Source organism: Corvus kubaryi, unplaced genomic scaffold (assembly GCF_017639235.1).
Source record: "Corvus kubaryi isolate FWS band 111438036 unplaced genomic scaffold, C.kubaryi_AGA036_p1.0 37387, whole genome shotgun sequence".
Classification (NCBI taxonomy): domain Eukaryota; kingdom Metazoa; phylum Chordata; class Aves; order Passeriformes; family Corvidae; genus Corvus; species Corvus kubaryi.
In genome coordinates, this window is record NW_024581129.1 from 334650 (window position 1) to 350148 (window position 15499).

General features: G+C 41.0%; 1 protein-coding gene across 4 annotated transcripts in view; it reads right to left on the reverse strand.

Moving 5' to 3' along the window:
- Positions 1–857: 857 nt before the first annotated feature.
- The window catches only part of MYH11 (myosin heavy chain 11), a 55630-nt gene continuing 40988 nt past the window's right edge, over positions 858–15499 (reverse strand). For 2 of the 4 annotated variants that reach the window (XM_042037161.1, XM_042037160.1), the window contains 18 exons: positions 14990–15113; positions 14378–14549; positions 13586–13798; positions 13312–13456; positions 13012–13218; positions 12236–12340; positions 11981–12133; positions 11303–11551; positions 10849–11061; positions 9939–10151; positions 9146–9307; positions 8267–8395; positions 7645–7733; positions 7317–7440; positions 6934–7142; positions 6259–6367; positions 5502–5674; positions 858–1545 (listed from right to left, as the gene is read on the reverse strand). In XM_042037161.1, coding sequence (XP_041893095.1) covers positions 1407–1545; positions 5502–5674; positions 6259–6367; positions 6934–7142; positions 7317–7440; positions 7645–7733; positions 8267–8395; positions 9146–9307; positions 9939–10151; positions 10849–11061; positions 11303–11551; positions 11981–12133; positions 12236–12340; positions 13012–13218; positions 13312–13456; positions 13586–13798; positions 14378–14549; positions 14990–15113 — 2928 coding nt within the window. In that variant the 3' untranslated portion in view covers positions 858–1406. Of the gene's footprint in view, positions 1546–4379; positions 4412–5501; positions 5675–6258; positions 6368–6933; positions 7143–7316; positions 7441–7644; positions 7734–8266; positions 8396–9145; positions 9308–9938; positions 10152–10848; positions 11062–11302; positions 11552–11980; positions 12134–12235; positions 12341–13011; positions 13219–13311; positions 13457–13585; positions 13799–14377; positions 14550–14989; positions 15114–15499 lie in introns of all 4 variants that reach the window. The other 2 variants (XM_042037162.1, XM_042037163.1) reach the window with 2 other exon arrangements.

The window sequence follows — 15499 nt, forward strand, 5'->3', positions numbered from 1 at the left end:
CTAAATGGTGCCTAGTCTGAATCCCCAGTTCGTGATCTCTGCACTTGTGAAACAATGCTTAGATTTAGAAGATGATTGCTTCAGCTGTCAAGGTGGATGTTTGTGCATGATTTGCTCTCCCTGTAGTCACACTGCTTAAGGTTCACTTGCTGTTCAATCAAAGGCATCGGGTAAGCTCTCTGCACTGGATTTAGAGAGATTTTACATCCTGCTTTGCTGTACACGGCTCCCTACTGCCCCAGTGTGACCACAGAGCTGCTGCTGTCTGAAAGTGTTTGAGCTGCATGGGTTTGTTGTAGGTCCTGTTAGCTCCCAGGAGTAGGTTGTGGTCTTGCTGGAGTGCTCCAAAAATAAAAAGTAACTGCATGCTGAGCCCTTAGTGCAGAATAGCTTGGCTTGGATCCCTGCATTCAGTGTGGGCTGCTGTTTCTGATGGTTTCAGCCTGCTCTTGAGGCTTTGGTTGGAAATACTTCTGCACATAACAGATGTCGAAGGGTGGGTTCATTGCCCACAGACAGACATGTAGGGCCCTGGCTGCTTTCCAGCTCCTGCACCAGAGTGCTGCAAGTCTCCTGCAGGTCCTGTGTCTGTCAGCCCTTGGATGCATCCCAGGGCACCTCAGTCAGCACCGTGTGTTCCTGAGGGAATCAAACCTGTCCTGTGTACTTACTCCGTTTTACTTCCAGGTCAGTGTATAGACTTTTTTGTATTTCAACAAAAGCACTGCTTTGGAGAAAATCAGGGGTTTGTTCTAATGATTACAGATCAACTTTTGTAAGAAGTATTTCGGTTTTAGATAAGCTCTTCTGCATCCCCCCTTCCCTTCAAGTGACACCTTTACACAAGAATAGTGGAGTCATTTTTATAGCCTTTTATTAGTGTGTAAGCACATCCATGGTGCATATAAAACTGTAACAGTTGACTTAATTTGAACAAATGATATTTTTCAGTAAGTGATTAAAAAGGCACTTCCACCTTGTGAATTGTGCATCAGGGGTGTAGTAACCAGGAGAAAACCCTATATTAATTGAATACTCAAAACAAAATGAAAGTTTAAGAAAAGATTAACTGATCAATGCCTTTTTTTTTCCTGCAACAATCTCATGAATCCTCTGTAGACTATAGTTCACTGGCATTTAAATGATTTGAGCTACTAGAACTCACTTTCTGCAAGATTCTCAAAGTGAATTACTCTGTAAAGTCTCCACCTTTTCAAATACACTTCACGGTAAGATAAGTTTTGGAGTACTTTTAGTGTCAATCTATACATTGGAGACAAGGCAGTTGTGCTTTTATTTGTCAGAGGAGTAGGTGTATGTGACCTTGACACTAAGAGTAGACTTACACAGTGCTAAATATCGTCCTCCCTCCCTCCCCTTGCTGCAGTGCAATTTTTTAAGCATGTTTATTCACTGGCTTTTGTTCCATTGAAATCTCCATCTCTTGCATCCATTTCATCATCACCTCCATCTGTTGCATTCTCAATTACTCTTCTGCCTCCAGATCTACGGGGTGGGGCAAAAGAGGCTGGCTCATTTCCCCTCCTGCAGTAAGAGGGGAAAAAATAGAAAAAAAAAAATAATCAGGTGTTAGGTCATTTGGAATCCTCACAAATAAGCAGAGTTTTGTAACAGGAACTGTGTGGCTGACGATTCTAAATGCAGAAAAGCCAAGAGCTGTGGGCCTCTAATATCACTTTCTGTATGTCATAGTAATTTGTGAACAGGCTGAGACTCCCAATTGCTTGGAAATGTGATGGGTTTCCTGTTCTTGTGCTTGTGTCCTTGTCCTCCTCTAAATAGTCTCATCAGCCCCAAATCACCCCCACTCTTCCCTTCATTTCACTGGTTTCCCCTATGGGAACTGCAACTGATGGTAGTTGAAAGGAGTGGAAGCCACAGCAGAGGAGTGTCCCTCCTTGTCCCTCTGGAGGAGCAAGGAGAGAGAGCAATTTGTATGGAATTTCTGCCCACCAGTTCCTGAAGGCCTGTGAGCCCTGGGCCTGAGGCAGTGCTGTGGATGTCAGCAGGCGTCTCTGAGCCCACAGTTCCTCTTTGCACAGGCTGCATTGGTCAGAGCACCACAGGTGCTGTGACAGGTATGACATCCAGGTTCTGAGTAACTCCAATCTCTTTCCCAACAGAGAGGAAACAGTCATTGCTTTGGAACTGCTGTAACCCAGGGACTGATGCTTAGCAGTGCAAGCGTCTTATAGGAAATGCTTTTCCCACTTTACCCCCTTTTCCTCACCCATTTCCCTCCCATCCCCACATACTTCATAGGCACATCCCAAGGCAGGGACACTTTGGTCCTCAAGGGTAATTTTTGGGGAGGTGTGAGCAAGTGAGACAGAAGATGGGTTTGTCCCATGGCCTCCATTGCTAATGTGCTACAAAGCATTTCAGTTTTGTGACATGGCCTCTCACTTGCCCCTCGTTAAGCAAACCTTTGTAAAGGCTTGAGAACAGAGACATAAGCAATAAAATAAATGCATGATCACTGGATATTGTGCCAAAAATACTAATTTGATGTTAAATATATCCGAGACTGCACTTTTGGGTACAGCAATCATGCATAAATATTTAAAGGCTTGTCTTGTCCTTGCAAAAGACTAAGCCGGTGCCCTTTCTGAAGCAGCTATTTAAGTCTGAAGTTCAATCTTCCATATGAGGGAAGAGGGTAGGAGCATTGGCTGGACTAACTTAGTTCAGAGGCACGAATATGCATTTCCAAGATGGAAATGTGACATGTAGTCTGTTTTCCATAATTCTGCCCTTAAACTTCAGTGTAAGCAGGCAATTAGCTGGCTAATAAAGCTTCATGTAAGATCACTGATAGTTAACCATGGTTGTTCTGGTGCTGATGGCACATATTGAATGCAGGGCTGTGTAATTTCTACCCTGGTGTGTGCTTGGCAGGGTGTAACAGCAGGGTCTGCTATGTTATGGCAGCAGGTATTTGTTATTATTATTTAGCAAGAAAGTTCTAAGTAGGCTAATAAATTTGTTAATTCTTGTTAATAAAGGAAGAGCTCTCCACCCCCTTGGACTTGTGCTGTCTGGACTCGGTTACTCATGAGTCATTTGTGCTGCAGTAATTCACTGAAGTGCTGTAAGAGAACATGGGACTGGGGAGAATAACAGCAAGAGTCTCACCAAATTGTGCACTACAGTTTTGGCTACAAAGTGAACTCCTTATCACCCACTAACTTACTTATTAACAAACTGTTGCAGTATGCATAAACTTACCAGTTCTTTAAACTGGTATTGGCCCTGCGGATAAACACTTTTTGTTTATATCTGTTCCTCTTAAACAAATTTATGCATTTGGTAATATTCATGTGGTCATTAGCATTTGTATCTTTAGAATAAAGTGTGTATCTGGGACAAGCCTTCAGCATTAGTTTTTGCTTAGCACCTCTGTATATAATCTGCCTTTGAACAAGTGTTACTGGAGTAGTGCTTGAGTAACAGTCTGACTGGAAATACTAGGCTGACTAAAAGGCACATGCAAGGACAAGACATCATCTTTAAATATTTGTGTATTGACAGCAAAATCCCGCCTATGTAAAACAGAATATATACAAATATTACAAGGCAATAGCTCTTTAATTTTTGCAGTGCAGGTATTATTCCTATCTCCAGAGAATGTGCTAATAAGTATAACAATGCTGTGCTAGGTTACAGTGTCAGCTTTCATTTCTGTGTCCGTGCTCTGTGTTTTAATAACAGTAAACAAGCAATGTAATGTCTGTAAAATAGCTCTAAAAGCCTCAGTAATAACTCTTTGTAAGCAATACAGGTACAGAGTGCTATGTAATGAAAGGCATTCTTTTGTCTGTGATTTTGTGGTGTGTGATAAATCACATGCAAGTAAGGCTTCCCAAATCTCAGGTGAATTAGATGGGCTCTTACCTTAGGTCAGCATTACAGTAGGCACAGGAAATACTGTGAAATTCTAATGACATGCTGTGACACTCAATATTCATTAGTCCTTTTAATCAATTTTACTAATCAATGGTGTATTTTATTTGAAAAAAATTTACTCTTCGTGGCAGTGCACAAAGATGATGGGCAAAAAAATAATTCATGCAGAAAAGTCAGAGTATTTAATTAGGTACTCTGTTGGTAGAGCTTGTGAGAATGCAATGTTGGTAAGTCTACGTCAGTACGTAACCTACTTGTCAGAAAGATGTATCACTGATGAACAGCTGATGGTAGCTAGATTATTGTAATATTTGTCTTTTTTGATAAAACAGATTAATGCCAAGATATCCAAGCCTTCACAGTTTGCAGAAACCTCACATAATTTTAACCAGGACCAAAGAAAATGGATATTTGTGCAATACAAGCTAGCTGCAAAGTTGAAGGCATGGTACCTGCTTAGTCATGCGAAGGTTCCTGTGTCCCTCTGAAACAGAGATAAAGAGTCCTGGGCAGTTATACTAGGCACATGGTCATGGTCAGAGGTAGGTAATTACTTTTAAATAATTAAACAAATTAAACATTACATTTAGATAAAACAAAAATGAGCCTTATGGTGTTCTATGTAAAAGGGCTGGACACAGCCACTGCTTCATAAAGCAGCCAGGAGCATGTACTACCCAAGATAATGGAAAAGGCTGCCACATCCATAACTCTTCACTTTGAAGGGAATCCACATCCAGTAACACTGAAGCATGTTACTGGTAAACACCCTGGCAAACTACTTTGAGAACACAACTAGACAGGTGCTTCTTTTTGTGTCTGACATACTGTTGTTCTTAGGCAGAAGGTGAAATGTTATGGTATAGTGATGCAGATAGAGCAATTTCTTTATAACTCAAGTCAGCCTCTTTATTTCAGTGAGCTCATGTTTTCAAACCCAGGAGTGCAGAACTCAGAGATATAGCTGACTGATCACAGCTTTATCTTTTTCCACACAGTTTTAAAAAGAAAATGCAAAGGGGTGTTTTAATCTTTTCCTTGGACTGATGACACTGAATCCCATAGTGGTGAAGTCCAAAGAGGCTTTGGAATAAGAATAATGTAATGTGCTTTTCCTTTTACTGCCTGTGATGTCCAAGACTGTTCACAGTCCTTACGTGTGAGTTGTGCATGTGTGAAAGTGTGAAAAGCACAAGCATTTCTACCCTTTCGTGACTGCTTCTGTACAAATAGATACAGCCATTATATAAGGGGTGTTTTCCAAAGCAACAAAGCCTAATTCTGTTCCAATTTAAGCCAAAAGGATTTTGGTTAGAGAAGAGTAAGGTCTGTGCCATGTTATCACAGTTCATCTCAGCTGAAATCCTGAGGCTGCTGCAGTCTATGAAATGCACTTCACTCCTGACTTCGGCCTTTTGTTCTGAGTGCCAAGCGAACACAAGGAGCGAGTAACTTCGCAGCATTATCAGTGTCTGTTCTTTACCTGACAGATTTTTTCCCACTTTTGTAGTTCAGTTCTAAATTTCAAGGCTGTCAGTGAGTGGGAAGGGCTATCCCAAACAAGGGGACTCTACCTGAGCTTGCTCTTTAGTGCTGCAACCTCACGGCCCAGGGCTTCGTTGCTCTCAGTAGCTTCATCCAGCTCCCTCTGCAGCTTCCTGCGGTTTGCGTTGATGCGCTGGGACTCCTCCTCAGCCTCCTCCAGCTGCCTCTTCAGCTGCTTGAGCCGTGTGTTGCCCTTCTCAGCCTAAAGGGAAATTTTAGAGTAATGCTTTCATTTAAAACAGATCTAATAGCTTTACATTCCTCATTTTAATTTTTGCTTCTACTGAGAGTTGTACTGAAACGTGACCCAAATCAAAGTTTGGAAGCTTATAGCCTGAAAACAACTTTGCTTTGTGGGACTTTATTTTGCTGATAGCTACTGTATTCAGACATAACCTTGTTGTTTCTTTTGCTGCACAGTCCTACCTCTGCAGATGGATATGCATTAGATAGAGCTAAAATTTTAATATAAAATGTGTTCAGGATCTCTATTCATATGGCACCAAGGGTGTTGTGGACAGTGCTGTATATTGCAGTGCAGTCAGACTGTTGCAGCTAGCGGATTGACAAGGACTTGTGCTTTGGCACTTGGTATAGCATGAAAGAATTATGTTGTCCCATCTTTTAGTAATGGACTGTATAGCTCTCCCAGCATATAATCCAAACATAGAGTCTGCTTTCTAGAAGGGCATTTGCTTGAGGCAGAACATGGAATTCTCCTTTCTTAGAGCAAAACCTGAAAACTCCTGTGCCCTTGACCGAGACCCTTGTTGACACAGTCTGTACCTGATCTTTGTACTGCTCTGCTTGCTTCCTCTCGTCCTCCACCTGCAGCAGTGCATCCTTCAGCTTCTTGTCCTTCTGGCGCAGTGTCTTGGCTGCTGCCTGCTTCTCTCTGCAATGACAGTGCAGCGTTTGGTGATGTGGAAGCTCTGTACTCTACACCTGCCTCGGGCTTGTGGCTCATGAAACTGGCACCAAGGACCCATTTGTTAAAGGTCTTACTGAATTTAACAGGTGAATTCTAAGAAAAACTTAAAGGCCCTGTTCTTCTGATGAAAACAAAACCAAATATATGTCTCTGCTGTATGCTAGAGGTGCTCCAGGAGATGTGTTCTGAAACACAAGGTTATTTCCTCAAAGAATAATCCAACAAGTGCCACAATGTGTTCTGGCAATTAACCTGGCAGAGTCATATGGCAGTTACTCTAAAATAGGGGAGCAGATCCTTGCCTTTGGTACCAGTAGAACTTTTCAGCAATAAAATGGGTCTTAATCAGAAACTGTAGCAACTCCAGTTAAATGTCATATATCTCAGAAACGTTAAGTGGGAATGAGACTTTACTGAGTCTTAGTGGCTCTGAAAGCCTGAAGACAGAAATCCTGCTTGCCTTTGTTTATTTTTCTCTCTCATTAACTGGAACAATAAATGGAGAGCTGTGCCCTCTGGGAGCCCAGTACCTGGCTTCCTGTTCCAATTGCTCTTCGAGAGAAGCAATTTTGGCCTCCAGAGCAGCAATTGTAGCTTTGAATTTGTTCTTCACAGCTCCCTCCATCTCCTGCAGCTTACTCTTTAGCTCTTTGTTCTGCCTCTCCAGTTGCTGCCGAGCATTTTCGTTCTTCTGTGCAGTTGAGCGCTCTGTTGCCAGCTCATTGTTCAGCTGCTCTGCCTGCAAGGTGGGAAGGGATGCTGTCAGAAGTGTTGCATGCTTGCAGAAGTGTTGCATGCTTTCAGAGAAATGACAGGTGGCAATTTGGGATGGCAATTCTCCAGATACTCAGAACCACAAGTAGCTTTTTCTGGAATACGAACAGAAAGTGCTGTGTGCTGGAATGAGCTCTACCTGCTGTACCGCTTTCCTCATGCGGTCACCCATTGCCTCTATGTTGCTTTGCTCCTCTTCCAGCTCTTCCTCCAGTTGGGCAATTCTTGCCTCCAGGCGCCGTTTCTCATCCTGAAGGCTTGTCCTGGAAGTTTAAATTTAAAAGGTGAGTAGTTATGGCTCTGACCATATGTTGTGAATGCATTATGAACTGCCAAAAATTCAGAAAGGGAACTAGATATTTCAGTGAAAGTAGTCATATGTATGCATGTTGTGTTGTCGAGACCAGATGGCTTGGCAGCATTAGTAGCATGTTCAGAGCCTTGTGTGTAATTTGATGTATTCCTACCTTCCAGAGGCAGCGCTTGCAAGTTCCTCTGCCATCTCTTCTTTCTCCTGGTCTGCTTGTTTGCGAGCTCTTTCTGCAGCAGCCAGGTCCTATAAAAATGGAAAAAGCAGCATAGTAAAGAAATGAGTAAATGGTGAAATGGTTATAGCATGATTCAGAGGACTGTAAACTTTCTAAAGCCGGTATGAGATGGCTTGTCTTGTTAACAGAATAAATTCTTGTCATATCATAAATCTTGGGAAGTACAATGAAATACACTTTATCCAGCCTGTCAGCTGGTTTCTGTTTTATTTGTTTTAGTCACAAGATTGCCATTTAATACAGGTAGGAATAATAGCACTAAGCCCTGAAGAATTTATTGCTATTGAAAACAATTTGTGGTGGATCGAACAGTTCATTTCCCTTTAAGGCCGGTGTTCTGTACCTTCTTCCAAGGTGATTTTTTTTCAGTTCAATCTGACTACGCTCAGATGGAGATCCAACAGCTTTAGTGGAGTGCATGGAGCACATGGAACTTGTTACAAATTCAGTCCCTAAGAGCTGTTAGATTACTTCACTGCAGTTTGTTTTGCTACTGAAGGTCATATATAGTCTCCTTTCTGCTGTAGGTTTCCCACTTTACCTCCTGAAGCTGCATGAGTTCTGCTTCCAGGCTCTTTGCTTTCTTCTCATTTTCTCTGGCTGTAGCGAATATTTCTTCTCTGGCAGCCCGTGCATCATCCAGCTCTCGTTGGTAGTCCTTCATCTGAGCCTTGTTGAAAGGAATAACAAATTTGTTATAATTTCAGTAGGAAGAAATGTGGATGGAACAGAACACGTACACATTTACATAGTCATAATGCTGCTTAAGTTGTATTTTCTGCAGAGATCAGGTAGCACATGTTGGAAAGATCTGAAATGCTGTTCCAAGGAGGGCAATGCTTCCACTTGAACACTGCATCTTTTGTAATGCCTGTTGTCCATATTTCCTCTGGATATTTGAGTACATGTACAATCTTAATCTTTCTGATTAAGAAAATTTTTGTTGTTTAGTTGTTAACATGTGACACAAAGGTTGATAGGGAGATTTAAAGTATAAACAGGAACATGCTAATTCAGAGAAAACCTGATTTCTGAACAGTCTTTTATGCTCTTGAGTAAAGTGTTAGAATCTGGATTGAAGCCCTGTAATAGATTTTATCTTATAGTCCTTTCTCTTGATGTGAATCTTTGTTTTCCTCCTTGTGAGTAAGTCAGCAGCAGATGCGTGTTGACTAGAGAATTCTGGAAGATCTCTACCATGATGAAATTTAAGATTTTAATCATTTGCCCTGTGAATTTTTCCACTGTCATTCAAACTTAGCATTAAAATACTGATATTTGAATGTGGGAGTCTAGTTAAAATTCTCCCTCTGACCAATCATTTGTAATGGGCATCAAGTTCACAAATGTCACCTAACTTTTGTATTGTGGCTGTGCAGGACACAGCAGTGGGAAAAGCTGTATTTTTGGCGTTACATACCTGTAATTTGCGAAGTTGTTTGATGGCTTCTTCCCGACCTTTATTGGCAGAGTCAGCCTGGCTCTCCAGGTCTTTAACATCCATCTCCAGCTTCTTTTTGGCAGCAGCTGCCAGGGCACGTTGTTTCCGCTCATCTTCCAGTTCCGTTTCGTATTCATGGAGCTGATCATTAAGGAAAACAAGTTCAGTCTAGGAAAGTCCTTGGGCACTCTTAAACACTGTGTAGGTCTGAATAGTGTATACAGACCCCATATCTCTGTGATTTCCCTGGCAGATAGAATAGATTTCCATTTTGTCCCAAAATTAAAGGTTTTTGAAAGAACTCAGCAATTTGGGTTCTGTATTTGTGGAAATACGTGTGTTACAAGAATAAGTTTTATCCTGTCTGTTTTCATCTCCAATGCTTTTGTATGCATTCAGTGTACCTTGGGAAGACAGATATATCAGAAGTTGTCTTTTTTCACTTGCACTGAGAATACAGGGAAGGTGATCCTGACTGTGTAAGAAATAGTAATTCGTATGTTTTATACTGTATTGGTTGTAGATTTATTGGTAACTGTGCATCCCCTACTGAAACAGGGAAACCCCCCTGCCTTTTACAGTACAATAACCCTGTCAATAACCCTTTTATTTTCTTCTTATTACTGTTTTTCTTTTTAAATCACCAAGTACAAGGCAATGTAATGCTTTTTTCTCATTATAGTTAGTGAGGTGCTTGTAATAATGGCATTAGGTTGGGGCCTTTCAACTGACTTGGTTAGATATTTACAAAGGCAATAGTAGAGAATGGTACCTGTCTGAGGAGTTGTCTTCTCTTCTCCTCATTCTGTTCATCTCTGGCTTGTAAATCTCTTTCAAACTGGCCTTTCAGGGCCTGCATGTTAACTTCCAACCTGAGTTTGGCATCTTCAGCAGCTTGTAGCTCATCCTCTAGCTCTTCTAATTGTGTCTTCATCTCTTCTACTTGCTGTTCAAGGGTCCGTTTAGATTTCTCCAATTCATGGACCTTTCAAGCAATGAGAATTTAATAGACTTGTTACGAGAAATAAAAATAATTCTAGTTATACACAGTACACCTGCAGTATAGGCCACATTTGAACCAGCAGCTGTGGAAATAATTTACACTGAAAATGGTAAATTAGCTTTATTTTGTACACTTGCAAAACTGTCTTAAAATAACATGAGATTCTCTTTATCCCAATCTTTCATTTCTAATCTAGTCAAATATCATAATTTAATTTATTTAGTATTAGAAGTAATATAATCACATCCCTGTAATAAAAGAAGTAATTGGCAGTGCATAAATGGAAATTTGGCAGTTATATAAGTAAATATAAGGCAGGTGGCAAAGTCAAATAGAACTAATAAAATAAGATTTGCAGAGTTTACAATTTCAAAGAAGTGTAATAAACCAGTTACATTATTTAGAATCTCTTTAATGTTTTTCCAGTCTTAGAAATCAATTAGAATCTTCTTCATGCTTGAAGTTATGTTAAAAATAAACATAGCTTACAGTTACTTTGCCAAGTCGCTTGAAAGTTTGGACACAAATGGAATAACTTTTGAATTCCGTATGAAATATCTGATCTTGCTGAATAGATTTGTGTGCTGCAGAGAATTTCCCACACTGAAAACAATGATCTCTTTTTTTAGCTGCTATTCTAAGTTATTGTTGTGGAGATTGTTCTAAGGCCAAAACTTACATTCTTGCCAACATCGTCTTTGGAACTAACAAGATCTTCCATTTCAGCTTTCAACATTTTGTTCGTTCTCTCCAGTTCTTCTTTGGCTTCCAAAGCCTCTTCAAGCGCTCGAGCCAATGACAAAGCCTTTGTTTCCTTTTCTCTAGCTTCAGCTTCTGCTCTGTCCCTTTCATCTGCATATTTTGAGGAGATGTTCTTCTCTTCAGCTAGCATCTGTAGAAAGGTAGTGTCAATATAGGAAATCATTAGTAACAGGGTTTTTCTATTGCAGCTGTATTGTCAGTAGTTAATGACAGGGTAGAATCTCTACTTTTGATAAAGGCATATAAATACAAAATTAACCAGTGTTTGTATAATTACATTTTAGTCAATTTTTTTGTCCCTTTATCCCAGTGGACACTCTGTGAGTTCCAGACAGGTGATAACACAGCAAGGGAGAATCTTAAGTCCATACCTGATCAAACTTCTTCTGTTTCTTCTCCAGGTTGGAGACCAGCTGACGCTGGTTGTCTAAGTCTACCACCAGGTCATCCAGCTCCTGCTGGAGTCTGTTCTTGGTTTTTTCCAGTTTGTCATAAGAAGCAGCCTTTTCTTCAAACTGTTGTGTGAGACTTTCAATTTCCTTCTGAAGTTTCTTTTTGCCTTCTTCCATGAATTCTACTGTGCTAGTAAATTCCTGTATCTTCTTCTTAGAGTCAGAGAGCTGAAATTTGAGTTCAGAAGACAAATCTTTGTAGCTGTGACAACAAAACTTGGCAGAGAGACAAAAATTGGCCAGGAGACAACTAAGACCTGGTGCTTTCCTGGTTTGACTTGTGTGAAGCTGGTGACGAGTTACCTGTCACCCAGCCTTCATACGATGAGGCAGAGCACAGACCTAGGATGCACATACAGGCCTTGTGTGCAAGACTATCTGTGGAGCTACCTTGCATTTGTATCTGTCCTAGGGATGACACTTTAAAGGACAGGGAGACTGCTGCCTCCATTGTGGGGCACCGCTGGCACCATCTGGGCTAACAGCACGAATTCCCTGAAGGTCCGTGTGCTGTGCCAGGATAATTCTACAGATCCTCTGGAATTGCTAACGAAACTCTCAGTGATCGAACTAACGATTTAACTATGGCACTGATACCTGTATTGTCAGTGTTGAAATATGTCTCTCCAGATTTTGTTTTGCTTCTACTTCTTCATCCAACTGCTCCTGCAAACTGTTCTTTTCATCCTCCAACTGGCGGAGTTTGGTGGACACATTTAGCTTCTGCCGTGTTTCTTCCTGAAGCAGCTCCTACAGTCACCACATCAATTGGCAAGACAGTCATTAGTTTAGGTCTTTTTAGAGTGCATTTTATGAATATTGTAGGTGAGCTGTTCTTGGATGCAAGTTTACCTGTGTATCTTGTAGCTGAGATCCTAAGGCTGCCACGTCTTTGGTCAATTTGATATTCTTACTTTCTGCTTCGTTGAGCAAACTCGTGACGTTTTCAACCTCCACCTGTGAAACACCACAGAGAATAAACTCAGTTATTTTGGAAAACTTCGTAATCTTCCTCAAACTTTAGATTCCTTGGGTTTGTCTGAAATCTTAACTAATGCCATTTTTGTCTAGTTTACTGTAGTATTTATTACTAGTCATATTCATGACTATTGACAATGAATTGCAAAGGAGAATGGGGATTTTGGGTGGATTTTCCTTCCTCTTCCCAAGTTTGACAGAAGTTGATGCATTTTGATTTTATTTTCTTATTTATCCATCAGCTTAAAATTGTAGATAAGTGAGCATTCTCCTTTCATTGTCATCTTTTCTGAGCACCTGTGTTTAATAGCTGTCTAATACATTTCCAAAAGCCACATTCCTGTCAATTTTCCTCCCCACCCAAAAATGAACAAACAGAACAAAATTGTCAGCTCTGCATCATGGTCACTGAATCAGTGATGGCATTACAGACTGCAACATGTACAGGGAGACTAAAAGCTCTCAGTTCCAGGAGATAGAATGGTTGTAGTTGATTAATTGTGTGATAATTGAGGTAGGAGTTTAAGGACAAAAAGAATGGGCATTTTGGCTGCAGGGCCATCATTCCTCTAGATATCCCCTAACAGGACAGTATAAACTGGACTTCTCAGTCCCACAGTGTCAGAGCAAAACATCAAACTCCTTCCTACCTGTAATTTATGGACTTTTTCATTGAGTTCTGTCCGAACACGCTCTCCCTCAGTGTATTTGGACTGTAAATCCTGCAACTGCACTTCCAGCTTCTTCTTTTTGTGCTCCACATCTTGTTTGGCCTGATTCAGGCTCCTGACTTCATTAGCCAGATCAGCATTGTCTTTCTCCAGTGACTGTTTGGTCTTATCCAAGCTTGCTTTAGCCTACAAGTATGTGAAGAAGTGAAGAAAGGTGAACTATAAGAGGAAACCATGTTTTCTAGGAGATAGTTTTCGGTGAGATGGATTTCTGTTTACCCGTTTAAATTGTTCCAGCTGCTCTGTGAGCTCTTCCACAGCCTGAGTGTGCTTTTGCCTCATCTCCTGGACCTGGGCTTCATGAGTTCGAGTCTCCTCCTCCAGAGCTCTCTTCAGCACCGTGACCTCCTGCTCCCGCTTTGCTCTGGAAGGTGACACACATCAGTGGAGCAGCAGTGGATAAGAGCATTCCAGCCCTACTGCAGAGTCAGTGGACAGTATTGTACTGAGCTTGGTGACATTTCTTTTTGCCCCTTGTGCTACATCTCCATACCTGAGCTCCTGCTGGGTGGCTGTGGTATCCAGAGTATCCTCAAGCTCTGTCTTAAGAGCCTCCAGCTCTTCACCAAGGTCTCTCTTTTGTTTTTCTGCTTTGTTTCTTGCAGCTCTTTCAGACTCCAGGTCTTCCTGGAGATCAGAAATTACAGATTCCAATTCACGGATCTTCTTTAGGGCATTGTTCTTCTGAGTAGTTTCATCTTCAAGCCTTTTGGAAAAGAGAGCATTTCATCTTATAAATTAAAAAAGTAATAATGACTTCACTTTGAGAAAGTATACACTAAAGATTTATAGGTTCTGTGCAAGAAAGTGCCAAAGAAAGGGGGAACTGATGCAAAAAAGATCAGACAGCTGTACTTTATCTGAATGCAATGTCTGGAGATGCTGATCAGTTGATTCAGCAAGTTTTGGTAGAGTATTTTCCCTCTTAAATTTATACAGAAAATCCACTGATATTCTGGAGTGGATCAAGGTCAGACTCTTAATTTTTGCCTGTTGCCTATGAAGTAGGCTGTTACATTTCATCATACTTGACAGCACTGCCCTTGCTTATGGGAAGAGGATTTTTCATTGGTACCTGGAGGTAATTTAATAAAATAAATTATTTGTCTGTGGACAAGCAATAGCATAATTATTTTTCACAAAAGGACATTTGGAAAATGGAGAAGCACACGGAGGGGATGAACTGAGAGATGAGATTCATGGCTGCAGCTTCTCAGTGTCTGGGAAGGGGCAAGATGTGTTCCAGCCTGGGCTTTCCACCATGTGCAGACCCAGGAGTGAGTACCTGGCCAGAGCAGCCTGCAGCTCTTCCTCCTTCTTGGCCAGTTGTGCCTTCAGGTCAGCAATTTGTGCCTGGAGCTCTGCAATCTGCTCGTGTAGATCATTTGCCTCCCCTTCCAGCTTCCTCTTAACTTTGTCCAGTTCTTGTCTGCTCTTCTCTTCCTTCTTCAGCCGCACTGAGAAAGGAAGGATTTTGGTCACTGGACTGTGGTAGTGGCAGGAGTCCTTAATCTGACCACAAACTTAGGCAAAAAATGGTTCTGACCTCCAGTGTGGCCATACATTTAGCTACAAGTCACTGTGTTTTGGAGCAACTTGCAATGCCTTATTTCTAGCCATCCTAAAGAAGCATTTCTTTATCTTTCTGCAAAATAAGCATTTTTCCCCCCTCAATTTTCTCTCTACTTTTTTGTATGTAAAAAACAAAAGGTTTCTGTGGTTTGGCACCATGGGGATTTGGTGATTCTCACCAAATTGGCTTCAGCATAAAAAATTTGGAAAACACCACAAAGATTTTTTAGAAGTTCTCCCCAGATTCTGTTTAGGTGTTTTTGTTCTGTGCCAAGGAAAAAGAAGAAATTCTCAACCCCCCCCAAGAAACTATTGTTCATGTTACCTTCAAGTTCTGAAATCATAGATTCATGTTTGTTCTTGAGCTTTGTAAGATTTTTGGCTTTTTCTTCTTCTTCTGCAAGATTTGTTGTTAGATCACTTATTCTTTCCTCAAGGAGTTTTCTTTCCTTAAGAAAAATAAAATACTTCTGTTAGCAAAAGTGTCTGTCATTGGTGATCATAAATCAACTCTTTGCCAACCAAAACTGTCCAAGAGACTGTCCTTTTATGCTGTCTTTCTTTAGATGGTAGTGATAGATTTCAATTTTTCAGTTACAGAGGAGCTATGGAATGGTATCTATGACTTCCATGTTCTCTAAGCTGCTGCTCTTAGAATCTTGTGCTCTCTGATGGCTGCTAAGTACAGGGCCCAGTTCACAGGAGCATTCCCTTTTCAAAAGTACTGGAAGACATGCTTATTTCCAGTTTTAATAATGAAGTTTGGTTGAAATTAGTTGAAAACCAAGAGAATTATTTAGTCTGCTCTTGGACAAGAAGACATTTCTTCCACTGA